The sequence below is a fragment of the Cydia pomonella genome, chromosome 26 (genome assembly GCF_033807575.1).
Source record: "Cydia pomonella isolate Wapato2018A chromosome 26, ilCydPomo1, whole genome shotgun sequence".
Taxonomy (NCBI): Eukaryota; Metazoa; Arthropoda; class Insecta; order Lepidoptera; family Tortricidae; genus Cydia; species Cydia pomonella.
Genome location: NC_084728.1, coordinates 186,324 through 203,565, shown reverse-complemented (window position 1 = coordinate 203,565; position 17,242 = coordinate 186,324). Strand labels below are relative to the sequence as shown.

Sequence of the window (17,242 nt, the reverse complement as noted above, 5' to 3'; positions counted from 1 at the left end):
GCAAAGATACATTTACTGTGTTATTTAGATATATATCTAAGGACGGGTTTTACGGGCAATAAGAATGGAGCAACAGCGGTGTCACGCACACGAATTCCAGCCAATCGTGCAGTCTAACGCCACGACGCGATTGGTAGATGAGTTCGCATCACGCGCGCACGATTGATTGCCACTAGTTCCGTTAGACTGCACGATTGGCTCGAATTCGTGACTGACACCACTGAGCTAGCACCATTCTAAGTGTGCGTAAGGCCCGTCATTAGATGTCAATGATGTGTACATTTTTGGTGTCGATTCGTAGCATGTCTTAGACTTCAAACATTGAATACCTAGCTAGATAATCTCGGTATTTCTTTTTTTTTTGGTCACACTACACTACACACAAAGTCAAACCAAGATAACTCTGTAGCGATTTTTATAGCACAGACGAGCAAGTGGTGTATATATAACGTCATAATACCTACTCATACTTTTATAGAATTTAACGTTTATATTCATATATTTATTCATAATAATTCATATTATATGTCACAATATTATTTAAAATTAATTATTGACGAAACATGATTTGTAACATTTTACATAATAATAAAAATATATAATTAAAAATCTAACTTTTTAGGTACTTGTTTTGTACTCTATAAACTCATTAAAGCTATAAAGTGTGCTCGATAATATCACTTACACGTCAGTTCTATAAACATCGCTGCAAAGTTATTTTGGCCTGACTCTACAATGATTTGTTATACTTCAGTTCAAGATAATAAATGAAACTGCAAATAATAAGGCACTTTATTGTGATGAATATTTACAAAAAGGTTTATTTTAAGTTTAAAATAAGATTTCATATATACCTACAATAGAAAATTCTCTATCTAAAAGTAATACAGAGTCGTATCAACAATGTTTCCAAACTTGGTGCTACTTTGTTTAGAAATAAAGAAAAGTGGATAATCTCACTGTGTCGGACGAGGCCCGAACTTGGGACTCTGGATCACTAGCCCATCGCCTGCCAACCGAGCTACCGAGACTGAACGATGCGGGTTATTCCCACTTGTTAAAGTAAATAACGTAACTAGTAAATAACGTCACAATTATACAAACGAACAAACAAATCAGTCAAAGACCGATTTTTTTTATCACTTAAGGCAGTTTACTGAAACAGTAATTGACTTATAATTAAACGAATAACTAACTTATATTTATACTATTTTTATTAGTATTGAACGCTAACCAAATTTTGGTGGTAACTACTGGGAAAAAAAATCCAGTAGTTACCACCAAACCGAGCTGGTGATATTTCCCAGTAGTTACCACTGGTAACAACTAGTGGGAATAACCCAACGATGTCGCGTATTTTGTAAAATGCTTCCTTTTTCATTCAAGGTTACGACGTAACTATTAGTATATATTCAAAAACTGGTAACGTACTTAAATAATCATTTCAACTTTATGTTAACCTATCAAAAAAAAACATAACTATGGGACCTAGATTGCGGTAATTTTATTTTTTTTAAAGACGTATAATCACGCTGCATCGACGGGACGCCACGTCGCGCGCTCAGTCTCCGCCGAGCGCGCTTAGAGGACGGACCTGTGCTCGATTGTCAGGCATTCGTTGCGTTCGTAACTAGCTACGGAGTTCCGAGAAGTGCTGTATACTGCGATTAGAAAATCTTGATACAAATATATGTTTTACACTATGCTTAACAACCGGCTCTCGCTTCTTGATAGATTTTTAGTGTTACTTAAAATTACGTTGGGGTTCGCATTATTATTTTTGACCCGAATGAAGTCCAGGTTCTCATGATGGAGTCAGGAGTTGGTCACCAGAACTCCTAATCTACTCATTATAATTCCATCGTGTTTGGGCTCAATAGATTTGCCCTGACGAGCACCATCGATCTAGATGAGGTCTAGGGTGTCATGATGGAATCAGGAGTTGGTCACCAGAACTCTTAATCGACTCATCATAACTCCATCATGTTTGGGCTCGAGTAGAATTGCCGTTCTGATGACCAACTCCTGACTCCATCATGAGACCCTGGACCTCATCTAGATCTATGGTGCTCGTCAAGGCAAATCCATTGAGCCCAACACGATAGATTTATGATGAATAGATTAGGAGATCTGGTGACCAACTCCTGACTCCATCATGAGACCATGGACCTCATCTAGATCGATGGTGTTCGTCGTCGTCGTGCCTAGGCAGCATAGGTGCGTAGCCAACATGCCAATCGTTTACGCTATGACAACGAAACACTATCGCACTAACATGCGCAAACGATTGGCAACTTGGCTAGAATGGCTAGGCACCCTGGGTGCTTAGCCAACACAATTCAAGTGTGATTCAATTCTGCAAATTTAGCCATAAGCGCATGTTCTTTATTTATACCTGCAGTTATTTACTATCTATTTCAGTTTCCATTGGTGTGAAAGAGATAATGAGCAAATGTTATAGTACACTCTGTACATTACTACTGTGCATATAAAATAAAATAAAGAGTGTCCATATAATATAACACTAAAATTAATGTTGCTTGAAAATATATTGAAAACTATCAAGATTATTCTTGTCTGCATTGAAACGCGCGTCGCGTTGCCGGCGCTCGCGTACCGAGCGCCAACGCCATCTATCGAGAGTTATTTCGTGAAATCGGAGAACGCTCCAAGGAATAAGGGCTCTTAAGAACTGGTGTGGTAAAAATAATTTCTTATTACTAACCTGTACTGTAGGGCTAAAATGGTCGGCTCTTTATCATTTGTCACCATGCCTGTCACGTTCTAACAATGTAAGCGCGAAAGTGACCGGCATAGTGACAGGTGATAAAAATAGAACCATGCTGCGACCGCTGCTTACTATACGGCGACGTTTACGTGGACTTATATCCCAATATTCGTATTCAATTTTAATCCCCTTAGGGGATAAAGTTGTCAAAAATAATGAGTCACGCTTTAAAACATTTGAAAAACGTAAGATACCGCACTCTCCTGTGGCTTGCACGCCGTCGTTCAACGTCGTTTGTTCTTCTGTTATTCGTGGAAAGAGATAGTTGGTCAAGCGTAAGTCGCCATTTGGGTAAAAATTTGAGACGTTATAACAAATTTAACAACGGTACCGATCTCTCAAAAGACGTGTCTGATTCTCCAAACAAATGGTAAGCTTCTGCAAAAGTCATGTCCATGTCAAATTCTGATTCGTCGAACGACTCGTGTTCCATTCGCCACGGACCTTTCTCAGCCTCTTGCTTCCTTGGTTCCTTTTTGGTTGTCGCTTTTTTCGTGGAGTTAATCGGCTTCAATATCACTTGGTTCCCGGATTGTTTTAGTGCGAATTCTAAAACATATGGTTTTATCGACGATTCTTTCTTACATGGTTTTTTCGTGTATTTATATACGTGTGTTCTAATAAAAGATGGTTTTAAGGAGGCCGCGGGCGATGTCGGTGTATCTGGTATCGGCGCCGAGCGTGTTAAAGATACTTGAATAATAGACGATTCGGAATGTTTAGAGGGTTCTAAGGAAGAATTTAACGTTGAATTTAAAAGAGTTGGTTGTGTAACTTGTATATGCGTGAATGGGTTAAAGTCATTTGCGGCCACTGTAGATATTGGGGAGTAATTATCGCTATATATTGCACAGATTTGGTCCAAATCGGTTGAGTCGCTTGATATCGATGCAAACGGTTCGGTTTTGGGTGTTAACATTGTCGATGGATTTGGTGTTGGCGTGGAAGGGTCCAAACCGGGTTCCAGTTTGGGTGTTAACATTTCCGGCGGGTATTGTGCCGGTGTGAATGGTTCCAGTTTGGGTGTTAGCGTCGCCAGGTTAGATAGCGGTACGAAACCTTTCAACGCGGCTTTCTTTTTAGGTTTGGGCGTTCGCGTCGTCGGTGGGTTTGGTATCGGCATGGGTTCAAGTTTGGGTGTTAACGTCGGCAGGTTTGGTGTCGGCACTGATTGTTTCGGTATAAGTTCAAATTTGGGTAACTTAACCGGTGGGGTTAGTAGCGGCACCGTTGGTACCGGCGTGGATCCAGGTTTGGGTATCCTGATCGGCGGGTTCGGTATCAGTACTGGTAGTTTCGGCAACTTTATCGGTTGAATTTCGGCCGGAGGATTCGGCATTGGCGTCGATTTGGTTTTTTTCATTGTCGGCGTGTTTGGTATCGGGGTGACTGTTGAAACTTGGCACGTGTCAAGCATATTTAGGGAGGGATCTTGTGTCTCTAAAATATTGGTTACTATATTATTTGTTGATTTATCTTGTGCATCCGGGATGGTCTGTAAATTCTTTATCTTCGAAGCTTGTAGCCCGTTTTCTGATATTTGTTGCGTCAGATTCGATATTGAATTGAAAGTAACGTTTGAATTCCATTCTTGTCCATCATTTTCATCTTGAGATTGCACGTTGGACTCGGGTGGGTTATTTATTAAATCATTTTGCTGTTGCTGGATTAAAGGATTCTGACAAACAGTATTCGATAGTGCATGAGTTTTCTCTGTATTCTTTAAAATAGTTGATTTTGGTGAGCCACGGACTGATTTTGTCGACACAGACCGGTCGTTGTCCGTCGTGTTTTGGAATCGCTTTGTTTGGGCGGGACCATACTGAAAGTGAAAAATTGTTGCTTTTTTTACTTTAATTTGATAAAAGCATAAATATAATATTTTAGACATTGATTTTTATTAATCATTTATTTTAGATTATTATTCTGATCAAACAGGAGATATTTGTTAGGTTTTGCAAATCCCAGTGGCTGAGATGGGCGGGTCACCTCGAAAGAATGCCCGATATGAGAGCTCCAAAAATTATGACAAGGTGGAAACCACAACAGAAAAGACTTAGTGGTAAGCCTAAGAAAAGGTGGCTGGACTGTATCTGTGTGGAAGAAGATCTTAGGAGGATGAGGAAGTATACCAACTAGACGAAGGTTGCTAAAGATCGCGACAACTGAAGGAAGATAGAAGAGGAGGCCAAGATTTAAAAAAATTAACAAAAACTTACTTGTCGAATAACTCTTGGTTGTCCTGCTACTAAAGGCGCCACCTCCGCTGTCAATATGCCTTGATTATCCTTCCGTACCTTCTCTATATCGGGTAATTTCACCTTCCTCGTCTTTCTGCCCACTCTACCTACCCTTGTCAAAGATACCTCGCAAGCCTTGCACTGTTTTAAAAGTTCTTTGTTCTTTTCATATAACAATTTGGTGGAAGTTCTTACGGTTCTTTGAGGGTTTTGGGTAGTTGGTGATTTATTGATGGATTTTAAGTCGATTCTTTGCAATGAGACTACTGGGCGCGTCAACAGCTTGGCATCTATAAATAAATAAAAAATATATTAATCATTCAGCCTTTATACTAGTTTATACGTCCCACTGCTGGGCACAGGCCTTCTCTCATTTTCGAGAGGGCTTGGGCTATAGTCCCGTAGTAAAAAATATATTAAAAATCGCTAAATAGTTAATATTATCTTACGTTTGCATTTGTTTGGCTTTCCTATTTAAAATTGTACCTACCCCCAACTTTTCTGCTAGAAATGGGAATCATCATATTATTTATCTTTCCATTTTAACTAAGAATAATAATATCCCCAATTTTTTGGTCCATTGGTTACTTTTTCAATACAACCTTCTACTTACCGTAATAAAACGGACAACCACATTATTGTATGACACTTTGGGGACACTTTTCTTGTGTGAGGTGGATCAAAAGAGCTCTTAATTCTGAACAGAAATAAAACAAAAAATCAAAATAGAACCGCCCACATAAAACTACAAGAATCTTACCAATTTTACTTACCTAAGTCCGATTTCACCACGTGTTTCGCTAATATCATATCATAGTAGTATGAATAATAGTCGACATCATTTCCAACACTGACAATGTCACTATCACTGTCACTGTTGTCATTACTCGAATTCTCTGTTTCATTATGAAGGCTTTTTTTAACATTACATGTAGGTGTTACGGCTCTTTCACTCCAAACATTTGATATTACTAAGTCCATTGAATTCTCTTCAGGGTCATCTATACTTTTATTGTTATTGCCACTAAGATTGGCAGTATTTGAAGAATTATCTTCATTTTGTTTAAATGACATTATATCGCAGTCTACATCCCTTTCAATTATGCAATCTGTCAGTATTTTGTATTTTGATTGACTGGTTATTATTTTATTATGATTTATAACATTTTCACTGTGTTCTTCATTTCTAACAACATCTGAATTTTTATCAAAATTGCCCATTTGCACATCAAATATAGTTTTAACGTCTTCGTCACTTTCATAGACAATCATAGCATCGACATTACTCAAGTCTATATCTTGCATTGCCTCAACTACATCTGCTTTGGGACTTGGAGTATCATCGTCTATTTCAGTTATTTCTGGTTTCACTTTTATATCTGTTTTATCAATATCTTTTATACAGATTTGTTTGTGTTGCTGAATATTGTCTGTATTATCACAGTGATCTTCCTCATCGTTATTGTTAGAACTAACAAGTCCTTGATCAAGAGTACCTTTGCGACTTGAAGTATCTTTAGATCTGTCCTGTACGTCGTCTTTTTTGCCTAACCTATCATCGGTTTCGGCATTATTTCTCGTAGCCACTGCTGAGAAAAAAAGTGTGATTTTGAGCGTCACAATCGCCATTCTTATAGATACTCAATTATTATTTTATTTAGTTGTTTTTATTTTTGAAGGACGTTTATGTTTCATTTATTTTTAATAATAATACAAGTTAGGAAAATGAAATTGAAATAAAATCCCAATTGCTGCTTGCAATTAAGTATAAGCATTGGAGGGTTATTCCCAGATGTAACAACCAAGTTGTTATCTATGGAAAACATCTTATGAAATAAAAACTATTGAGTTATTATTACTTCATAGAGACGCCATTGCAATCGCAAGCTGTCGGCGAGGGGAGCTGGGTGTGTACCACGTGAAATTTGCGCCATGAGCTTCACGGCGCTTACGACGTTTTTGTTCGCGGCGAGATTCAAGCCCCGCTTCCATAGTTGATGTCTCCTAGCAACAACTCATGGCGCAAAATACTGGTTCTCTGTACCGGTTCTATACGTAGTATTAATAGTTAAATGTATCCAGCTAGAACTACTTGTTGATAACTGGGAATAACCCTAATCGGACTATAAGAATTGAAAAAAAGGATCTACGTATGCGTGCATGCGTGCGTTTGTGTATGTGTGTTTGTGTGTACTCACCGCTCGCACGTCGCTGGCGCGGGGCACATTCTCCTGGGATCGGTTTGCATTGTGGGGCCGGTTCAGGTTGAGGGCTCGGGACCGCCTACCAGACAGAATTAAACATCTTTATTTTTAGGCAGCTACTGGTCCATACATGAATATAAGAATAAGAAATATTGATTAGCACAAAAAGTTACAAATACACACGTGTGTGTACGTGTTACGTAACACACAATGCACGTAACATGTAATGTAATATATTGAACAGTTAAAACTATATTACTGAAATAATAGTTAATGTGAGTGCTATATATGAAACGCTTTAAAAACTTTTTTACAGATAAGAAATTTGTTGTATCAAAACAGTTTATGCTGGCCGTAATTTGTGGTTTTAAACTGATTATAGAGGGTTATGATATGTGTGTGAGCCACGGTGCCACTAGTAGCACATGTTGTGTAGGAACAGGAATAACACCGCTAGTTACCGTGGGCGCGGCCAGCCCGCGCGCCGCCCGCAGCCGCCGCCACGGTGCCACTAGTAGCACATGTTGTGTAGGAACAGGAATAACACCGCTAGTTACCGTGGGCGCGGCCAGCCCGCGCGCCGCCCGCAGCCGCCGCCACGGTGCCACTAGTAGCACATGTTGTGTAGGAACAGGAATAACACCGCTAGTTACCGTGGGCGCGGCCAGCCCGCGCGCCGCCCGCAGCCGCCGCCACGGTGCCACTAGTAGCACATGTTGTGTAGGAACAGGAATAACACCGCTAGTTACCGTGGGCGCGGCCAGCCCGCGCGCCGCCCGCAGCCGCCGCCACGGTGCCACTAGTAGCACATGTTGTGTAGGAACAGGAATAACACCGCTAGTTACCGTGGGCGCGGCCAGCCCGCGCGCCGCCCGCAGCCGCCGCCACGGTGCCACTAGTAGCACATGTTGTGTAGGAACAGGAATAACACCGCTAGTTACCGTGGGCGCGGCCAGCCCGCGCGCCGCCCGCAGCCGCCGCCACGGTGCCACTAGTAGCACATGTTGTGTAGGAACAGGAATAACACCGCTAGTTACCGTGGGCGCGGCCAGCCCGCGCGCCGCCCGCAGCCGCCGCCACGGTGCCACTAGTAGCACATGTTGTGTAGGAACAGGAATAACACCGCTAGTTACCGTGGGCGCGGCCAGCCCGCGCGCCGCCCGCAGCCGCCGCCACGGTGCCACTAGTAGCACATGTTGTGTAGGAACAGGAATAACACCGCTAGTTACCGTGGGCGCGGCCAGCCCGCGCGCCGCCCGCAGCCGCCGCCACGGTGCCACTAGTAGCACATGTTGTGTAGGAACAGGAATAACACCGCTAGTTACCGTGGGCGCGGCCAGCCCGCGCGCCGCCCGCAGCCGCCGCCACGGTGCCACTAGTAGCACATGTTGTGTAGGAACAGGAATAACACCGCTAGTTACCGTGGGCGCGGCCAGCCCGCGCGCCGCCCGCAGCCGCCGCCACGGTGCCACTAGTAGCACATGTTGTGTAGGAACAGGAATAACACCGCTAGTTACCGTGGGCGCGGCCAGCCCGCGCGCCGCCCGCAGCCGCCGCCACGGTGCCACTAGTAGCACATGTTGTGTAGGAACAGGAATAACACCGCTAGTTACCGTGGGCGCGGCCAGCCCGCGCGCCGCCCGCAGCCGCCGCCACGGTGCCACTAGTAGCACATGTTGTGTAGGAACAGGAATAACACCGCTAGTTACCGTGGGCGCGGCCAGCCCGCGCGCCGCCCGCAGCCGCCGCCACGGTGCCACTAGTAGCACATGTTGTGTAGGAACAGGAATAACACCGCTAGTTACCGTGGGCGCGGCCAGCCCGCGCGCCGCCCGCAGCCGCCGCCACGGTGCCACTAGTAGCACATGTTGTGTAGGAACAGGAATAACACCGCTAGTTACCGTGGGCGCGGCCAGCCCGCGCGCCGCCCGCAGCCGCCGCCACGGTGCCACTAGTAGCACATGTTGTGTAGGAACAGGAATAACACCGCTAGTTACCGTGGGCGCGGCCAGCCCGCGCGCCGCCCGCAGCCGCCGCCACGGTGCCACTAGTAGCACATGTTGTGTAGGAACAGGAATAACACCGCTAGTTACCGTGGGCGCGGCCAGCCCGCGCGCCGCCCGCAGCCGCCGCCACGGTGCCACTAGTAGCACATGTTGTGTAGGAACAGGAATAACACCGCTAGTTACCGTGGGCGCGGCCAGCCCGCGCGCCGCCCGCAGCCGCCGCCACGGTGCCACTAGTAGCACATGTTGTGTAGGAACAGGAATAACACCGCTAGTTACCGTGGGCGCGGCCAGCCCGCGCGCCGCCCGCAGCCGCCGCCACGGTGCCACTAGTAGCACATGTTGTGTAGGAACAGGAATAACACCGCTAGTTACCGTGGGCGCGGCCAGCCCGCGCGCCGCCCGCAGCCGCCGCCACGGTGCCACTAGTAGCACATGTTGTGTAGGAACAGGAATAACACCGCTAGTTACCGTGGGCGCGGCCAGCCCGCGCGCCGCCCGCAGCCGCCGCCACGGTGCCACTAGTAGCACATGTTGTGTAGGAACAGGAATAACACCGCTAGTTACCGTGGGCGCGGCCAGCCCGCGCGCCGCCCGCAGCCGCCGCCACGGTGCCACTAGTAGCACATGTTGTGTAGGAACAGGAATAACACCGCTAGTTACCGTGGGCGCGGCCAGCCCGCGCGCCGCCCGCAGCCGCCGCCACGGTGCCACTAGTAGCACATGTTGTGTAGGAACAGGAATAACACCGCTAGTTACCGTGGGCGCGGCCAGCCCGCGCGCCGCCCGCAGCCGCCGCCACGGTGCCACTAGTAGCACATGTTGTGTAGGAACAGGAATAACACCGCTAGTTACCGTGGGCGCGGCCAGCCCGCGCGCCGCCCGCAGCCGCCGCCACGGTGCCACTAGTAGCACATGTTGTGTAGGAACAGGAATAACACCGCTAGTTACCGTGGGCGCGGCCAGCCCGCGCGCCGCCCGCAGCCGCCGCCACGGTGCCACTAGTAGCACATGTTGTGTAGGAACAGGAATAACACCGCTAGTTACCGTGGGCGCGGCCAGCCCGCGCGCCGCCCGCAGCCGCCGCCACGGTGCCACTAGTAGCACATGTTGTGTAGGAACAGGAATAACACCGCTAGTTACCGTGGGCGCGGCCAGCCCGCGCGCCGCCCGCAGCCGCCGCCACGGTGCCACTAGTAGCACATGTTGTGTAGGAACAGGAATAACACCGCTAGTTACCGTGGGCGCGGCCAGCCCGCGCGCCGCCCGCAGCCGCCGCCACGGTGCCACTAGTAGCACATGTTGTGTAGGAACAGGAATAACACCGCTAGTTACCGTGGGCGCGGCCAGCCCGCGCGCCGCCCGCAGCCGCCGCCACGGTGCCACTAGTAGCACATGTTGTGTAGGAACAGGAATAACACCGCTAGTTACCGTGGGCGCGGCCAGCCCGCGCGCCGCCCGCAGCCGCCGCCACGGTGCCACTAGTAGCACATGTTGTGTAGGAACAGGAATAACACCGCTAGTTACCGTGGGCGCGGCCAGCCCGCGCGCCGCCCGCAGCCGCCGCCACGGTGCCACTAGTAGCACATGTTGTGTAGGAACAGGAATAACACCGCTAGTTACCGTGGGCGCGGCCAGCCCGCGCGCCGCCCGCAGCCGCCGCCACGGTGCCACTAGTAGCACATGTTGTGTAGGAACAGGAATAACACCGCTAGTTACCGTGGGCGCGGCCAGCCCGCGCGCCGCCCGCAGCCGCCGCCACGGTGCCACTAGTAGCACATGTTGTGTAGGAACAGGAATAACACCGCTAGTTACCGTGGGCGCGGCCAGCCCGCGCGCCGCCCGCAGCCGCCGCCACGGTGCCACTAGTAGCACATGTTGTGTAGGAACAGGAATAACACCGCTAGTTACCGTGGGCGCGGCCAGCCCGCGCGCCGCCCGCAGCCGCCGCCACGGTGCCACTAGTAGCACATGTTGTGTAGGAACAGGAATAACACCGCTAGTTACCGTGGGCGCGGCCAGCCCGCGCGCCGCCCGCAGCCGCCGCCACGGTGCCACTAGTAGCACATGTTGTGTAGGAACAGGAATAACACCGCTAGTTACCGTGGGCGCGGCCAGCCCGCGCGCCGCCCGCAGCCGCCGCCACGGTGCCACTAGTAGCACATGTTGTGTAGGAACAGGAATAACACCGCTAGTTACCGTGGGCGCGGCCAGCCCGCGCGCCGCCCGCAGCCGCCGCCACGGTGCCACTAGTAGCACATGTTGTGTAGGAACAGGAATAACACCGCTAGTTACCGTGGGCGCGGCCAGCCCGCGCGCCGCCCGCAGCCGCCGCCACGGTGCCACTAGTAGCACATGTTGTGTAGGAACAGGAATAACACCGCTAGTTACCGTGGGCGCGGCCAGCCCGCGCGCCGCCCGCAGCCGCCGCCACGGTGCCACTAGTAGCACATGTTGTGTAGGAACAGGAATAACACCGCTAGTTACCGTGGGCGCGGCCAGCCCGCGCGCCGCCCGCAGCCGCCGCCACGGTGCCACTAGTAGCACATGTTGTGTAGGAACAGGAATAACACCGCTAGTTACCGTGGGCGCGGCCAGCCCGCGCGCCGCCCGCAGCCGCCGCCACGGTGCCACTAGTAGCACATGTTGTGTAGGAACAGGAATAACACCCGCCCGCAGCCCGCGCGCCGCCCGCAGCCGCCGCCACGCCGGCAGCGCGCCGCGCAGCACGTGCGGGTACCTGGCGGGGACATCAACGCTTGTATACAAACTCAAACTGGATAAACTCATTATTGTGGCTAGGTGAATTGTGTAAGATGGTGTCCAAATATGTATTTATTACCTATGGACGATGGCTTGGAGTATGGAGGGCGTGGCGGGGCCGCCCGCGAGGCGCCGCGCGAGGGTCTTCATCTCGTGCCAGCGCCGCTGCAGCGCCAGCGCCGACAGCTCCACGCCGCTGCGACCCACTCAACTTGTTAATGATGGTCGGTAACAGCTATTTGTGTTACTTTGACGTCGAACATAATGACTAACGTGGATAAGCCCATGTCGTTAATAAGTATTTGAATATTTTATTTTGGATACAAGCTACAAAATTCAAAATGCTTATTGCTCACATTAGGTTTAGGTGGAGCTTATAAATTTGTGGATTTACATGTGACAACCTGCAAGGGCACAGCTTTATACTTAAAACTAACATGCCTATAAATTAACATTATTAATTATGTTTATCCCTTAGAAAATCATGTACATTATAATAACTGTTTTCAAATGTTTATTAAACATTAGTAATCTTTCAATATTTTTATGGAGTTCGGTGGGTGGTTGTATATTTTAATCAGCATATAGTGAGGGCTGGATGTCACTATTTTTAGTTTTGAGAGAGTAGTTGAAGTTTTATTTAAGTTTCGATTGTTCCTTTTGATTTTCGCTGCTATCGGAGTAAACAACTCTGTATGTTTCCTAAGAAATATTTATTTAGATTGCAAGTTATTTATGAATAAAAATACAAGCTTGTGAAAAGTCTGTCCTTTTTTAAATGGGGAGCACTTACTTCCTGGAGTAGGAATCCGCCGCGAGGGTCCATGTGTGCGGGAGCACAGCGCCTCCGTGTTCCGGCTCCAGCTGAAAACGCTGCACCAGCTCGAAGGTGCGCTGCAGCGCCGCCCGCTGGGCAAGCTGGGGCAAACTCGACTGTAAATACAACATATAAGTACATAAATATATTACAGGACATTCGAGGGTGGTCATCAGTCGCTCATCAGTTGCCGATATATCGCCGCGTGCTAAATGTGCAAGCATACGCAGTTAGCTGGTATTGATGCCTTACATGTAAGAACATATCTGAATCACCACACTAAGGAGCGACGTGTCGTATAGAAGCACGATGTCAACATCGGCCCACTCGAGGGTGGTCAGTCACTCGTCAGTCGCCGATATGTCGCCGCGTACTAAATGTTCAAGCATACGCAGTTAGCTGGTATTGATGCCTTATATGTAAGAACATATCTGAATTACCACACTAAGGAGCGACGTGTCGTATAGAAGCAGGATATCTACAACGGCCCACTCGAGGGTGGTCAGTCACTCGTCAGTCGCCGATATGTCGCCGCGTACTAAATGTTCAAGCATACGCACTTAGTTGGTATTGATGCCTTACATATAAGAACATATCTGACTTACCACACTAAGGAGCGACGTGTCGTATAGAAGCAGGATATCTACAACGGCCCACTCGAGGGTGGTCAGTCACTCGTCAGTCGCCGATATGTCGCCGCGTACTAAATGTTCAAGCATACGCAGTTAGTTGGTATTGATGCCTTACATATAAGAACATATCTGACTTACCACACTAAGGAGCGACGTGTCGTATAGAAGCAGGATATCTACAACGGCCCACTCGAGGGTGGTCAGTCACTCGTCAGTCGCCGATATGTCGCCGCGTACTAAATGTTCAAGCATACGCAGTTAGTTGGTATTGATGCCTTACATATAAGAACATATCTGACTTACCACACTAAGGAGCGACGTGTCGTATAGAAGCAGGATATCTACAACGGCCCACTCGAGGGTGGTCAGTCGCTCTTCAGTCGCCGATATGTCGCCGCGCGCTAAATGCGCACGTAGTTTACGCAGGGCCACCGCTCGCAGATCGCACCTGCGAATTGCCAGTACGTTAACATGACACAATCTAAAAGGGTAACCAATTTATGTTCAGAAGTATTTTTGGCATATTTTTTTTTGCTTATGCAGTCTAGGATGGATCATGCTTACCTAAAATATGTCTATTCACTCTCGATTTAAAAAGATTCAAATTATAGTGGAATGGGAATAGAGTTGCAGGAAGTGAATTCCACTCCTTAGCCGTTCGCATGATAAAGGATGCGTAGCGTTTAGTGCGAATCAGCGGCAGAGTAACGACGTAAGGGTTAAACGCAAGTCCGCGTCTAGTCCCACGGTGGCAGAACGGAGATGGGGGGGATTAGATTATGTAATCCCATCACACACTCCCCGAAATGTATCCTGTAGAATACTGATAAACAGGCTACCTTTCTACGGACGTAAGATATCTGTCGATATTTTACGGTAAATTAATATATATTATCGTCCGGCCCGATGGGCTTAACACAAAAAAGTATGTTTGGTAAATTTAATTAAGTACCATAAAATCAGGGTGGTACCTACCCACCTTAAACATTAACCTAGGTAAAGTGATACTAAAAAGTTGATTCACCCAGTTTTATTAACTTCACTTGTATCTAGAGTGAAGTTAATAAAACTCAAACTCACCACATTGTGTACACAGTCTGGTACCGCTGGCGCGCCTGCAGTGCTATGACCCGACACACAGGCCCCTCGAGTGCGGGGCCTTGTGCCGTGCTCACCATGGTGGATTCTCGTATACAGCTGATTACGAGGCGCATGAGCTCCAGCTCATCAGAGGGAATCTAAACAACATTTCAAAAGAGACTAAGTAGTTAATATTTAAGAAGGGCAATAACTAATAATAACACCAGATTTTTTGCGTGCCTTTTACTATTTATTAATTTTAGCTTTACCTATAAAATCAGTCTGTATGGCTTTTATGACCTCAAAATTTAAAATTCGTCTTTGCCAGCTACTGTCATAAATATGCACACAAGTATAAATATAGCACAAAAAAAAATTAAGACATATTTTTATTTAATGGGGCCATCTTGTTAAGACTATTAAACCTTTCTGGCTCAAAATGCTTTATTTATGCTCTCAATCTGCTTTTTAGACTTTTAGACAGTTACAAGTAGTCAGTCAAGTCCAATGATAGGTTTTGAAATTAAATATAGCATTAATGTGGCAGTTTTCTTATGCAAATAACTAAAATGTAAAAAAATAATGATTTTATGTCATTATATAGCATTGTCTTGGGGCTGCTATTCTTCTTTATTTACTATACTCTGATTTCAATTTACTACTTTATTATTATTATAGCCTTTATTGCTGGACACTAAACTGCACATCATTGTTTATTAGTTTTATCAGTTTTTCTTGATTTAGTGTCCAGCGTGTCAGCGTGTGACACATAGGCCTCTTCCAGCTTCTTTCATTTCTGTTGTTTGCTATTTTGGGCCATTCTGTTCCTCCAATTGTATTGATGTCGTCTCTCCATCTTTTAAATTGGCCACCTTGCTTCCTTTTTCCGTCTGGTGGAGACCAATCTGTAATAATTTTTGTCCATTTTGTTCTGCTATCCCTTGTCATATGTCCTGTCCATTTTACAATTATAATTTACTACTAGCCTAATTTGAATTTGAAAACAATCTATCAAGAGCCCATTTCTCAAACAATATTAGTCTAATATTATTAGTGTGTTGTCATGACAACCCATATAATTTGACAGTATGAGGAGAAATAATATTAGTCTAATATCATTCGAGAAATTTTATTTGTTCATTCAGAGTACAACTTTCAAGTATTCAAGTAGTTTATTTGCTTTCATGTTGTACATAAGTTCTTATGAAATAAGTTTCAAACATGAGCCCTGTAAGAGCATGGCAATTCTTATAAGTAACTTAAGCTAACTTAAACTAATGATTTTTTAAGACTAGGTAACAACTATAACAAGCTTATTATACAAAAAATTACATGTTATAGTTTGTCATTAAAATATTTATTCACAGAATAAAAAATTAAAACACTGCTCAATAAAACAAAAATCTACTGTCCAATCAGCTCAATAAAACAAAAATCTACAACCCACCCTGCTCAGTCAAACAAAAATCTACTACTCCGCTCAATCAAACTGTTATTTCAGTATCTGTATAATCTGTTTTTATGCATATAGTTAAGCAAAAGTACCTATGCCCATGGATAAAACACAAATACAATAACAAATTGGGCACACTTCCGCAGAGGACAGACCTTGGGGACTGTTCATAGGAGAGGTTTTTTATTATTAATGTTTAATATTGAAATAGCACTACATTAGATTAAAATATGTCTAAAAGATTTTCGTCTACCAACCTCTGACGACGAAAAAGAACTTCCTGGTTGCTCCATATTATTCACTTTCAGTAGTAAACCTCAAAAATACGCGCTGATGGCTTTGTTGAATAATATACAAAGCTAGTTTACATGGTTGGGAACTGTGTAAATAAAACAAAAAAAAAACAGCTGTGAAGGGTTGTGTACAATTGTACAACTTGAAAACACAAATATTATATAGTATGTATTTAATAATTCGTTGCGCGTGAAAACAGATTATTTAAAAATAAACATAAAATAAACAAAAATAAGTAAAAATAACACCACGGAAAGCGGAAACATCCTGCCATTTTTGACACTGACAATATACGGCGCTGTTTAAGTCCACTTTATACAAGCTATGTCGTAACATTCAGAAAATTGTATAGAAGTATAAAGTCAGACCACGATAAGTTGGCAGCGATTTTGACAAGTGCTACTTAAACGTCAAACTACTAAGAAATTATGACGTCAAGGCTCCCCCGTTGTCTGATTTTCCGCCCACGGACTTATAAGATTTATATCTCCGTGCTTCCGCCACAGCTGGCACTTAGGTGGTGGGCAAACTGTGTGTGCGTTTTAGGGATGTAAACTTGTCGATTTTAACCATGTTATATATCGATAATCTCTACACAGCGGAACGGAATAGCTATTAATTGAAGCTTCGATATCTTCACTAAAAATTAATATCATAGTAATGTTAATCCATAATGAATACTTTATGATATAATAAAATGGCTCAATAGGATTGTTTCCAATTTTTTGAAACGCTTGTATTACATACACACGTAGAAGATACGTTCTGTCAACTGACATTTGTCATTTGTTGTTTATCGCCTAACTGTCAACAGTGTCAATCTGAGAGTTGTGACGTCTCAGAATCTTCAATGAAGTTTCGAGTTTGGTCACGTGACGTGTGCCAAAACATATTTTTAATTCAATATTTACAAAAATATGGTCATTACAGGTGCGCTAAAAGTAGTTTAACGTGTTTTTATAATC

At 45.5% G+C, this 17,242-nt stretch overlaps 1 protein-coding gene across 3 annotated transcripts; it reads right to left on the bottom strand.

Moving 5' to 3' along the window:
- Positions 1-777: 777 nt before the first annotated feature.
- On the bottom strand, positions 778-17,213 carry LOC133532210 (mucin-2-like). Of its 3 annotated transcripts, none has more exons than XM_061870778.1 (7): positions 16,241-17,213; positions 14,531-14,688; positions 13,754-13,898; positions 12,795-12,934; positions 12,081-12,197; positions 7,227-7,311; positions 6,335-6,617 (listed from the first exon to the last, which is right to left on the bottom strand). In XM_061870778.1, the coding sequence occupies exons 1-7, from the start codon at positions 16,274-16,276 to the stop codon at positions 6,576-6,578; spliced, it is 723 nt and encodes a 240-aa protein (XP_061726762.1). In that variant the 5' UTR covers positions 16,277-17,213; the 3' UTR covers positions 6,335-6,575. The 3 variants fall into 3 exon arrangements, with proteins under 3 accessions (XP_061726760.1, XP_061726762.1, XP_061726763.1); XM_061870779.1 differs by having other exon boundaries at positions 6,335-6,614; XM_061870776.1 differs by lacking the exons at positions 12,081-12,197; positions 12,795-12,934; positions 13,754-13,898; positions 14,531-14,688; positions 16,241-17,213 and adding exons at positions 778-4,610; positions 5,008-5,318 and having other exon boundaries at positions 5,802-6,617; positions 7,227-7,356.
- Positions 17,214-17,242: the final 29 nt, after the last annotated feature.

Excerpts from the sequence above, each read along its gene's own strand:
- LOC133532210 (XM_061870776.1), bottom strand. The coding sequence starts at position 6,333 with ATGCAAGATATAGACTTGAGTAATGTCGATGCTATGATTGTCTATGAA. Across the intron at positions 5,319-5,801 it reads CGTGGTGAAATCGGACTTAG|ATGCCAAGCTGTTGACGCGC; the intron begins GTAAGTAAAATT and ends ATTTATTTATAG. Across the intron at positions 4,611-5,007 it reads AACCAAGAGTTATTCGACAA|TATGGTCCCGCCCAAACAAA; the intron begins GTAAGTTTTTGT and ends TTTCACTTTCAG.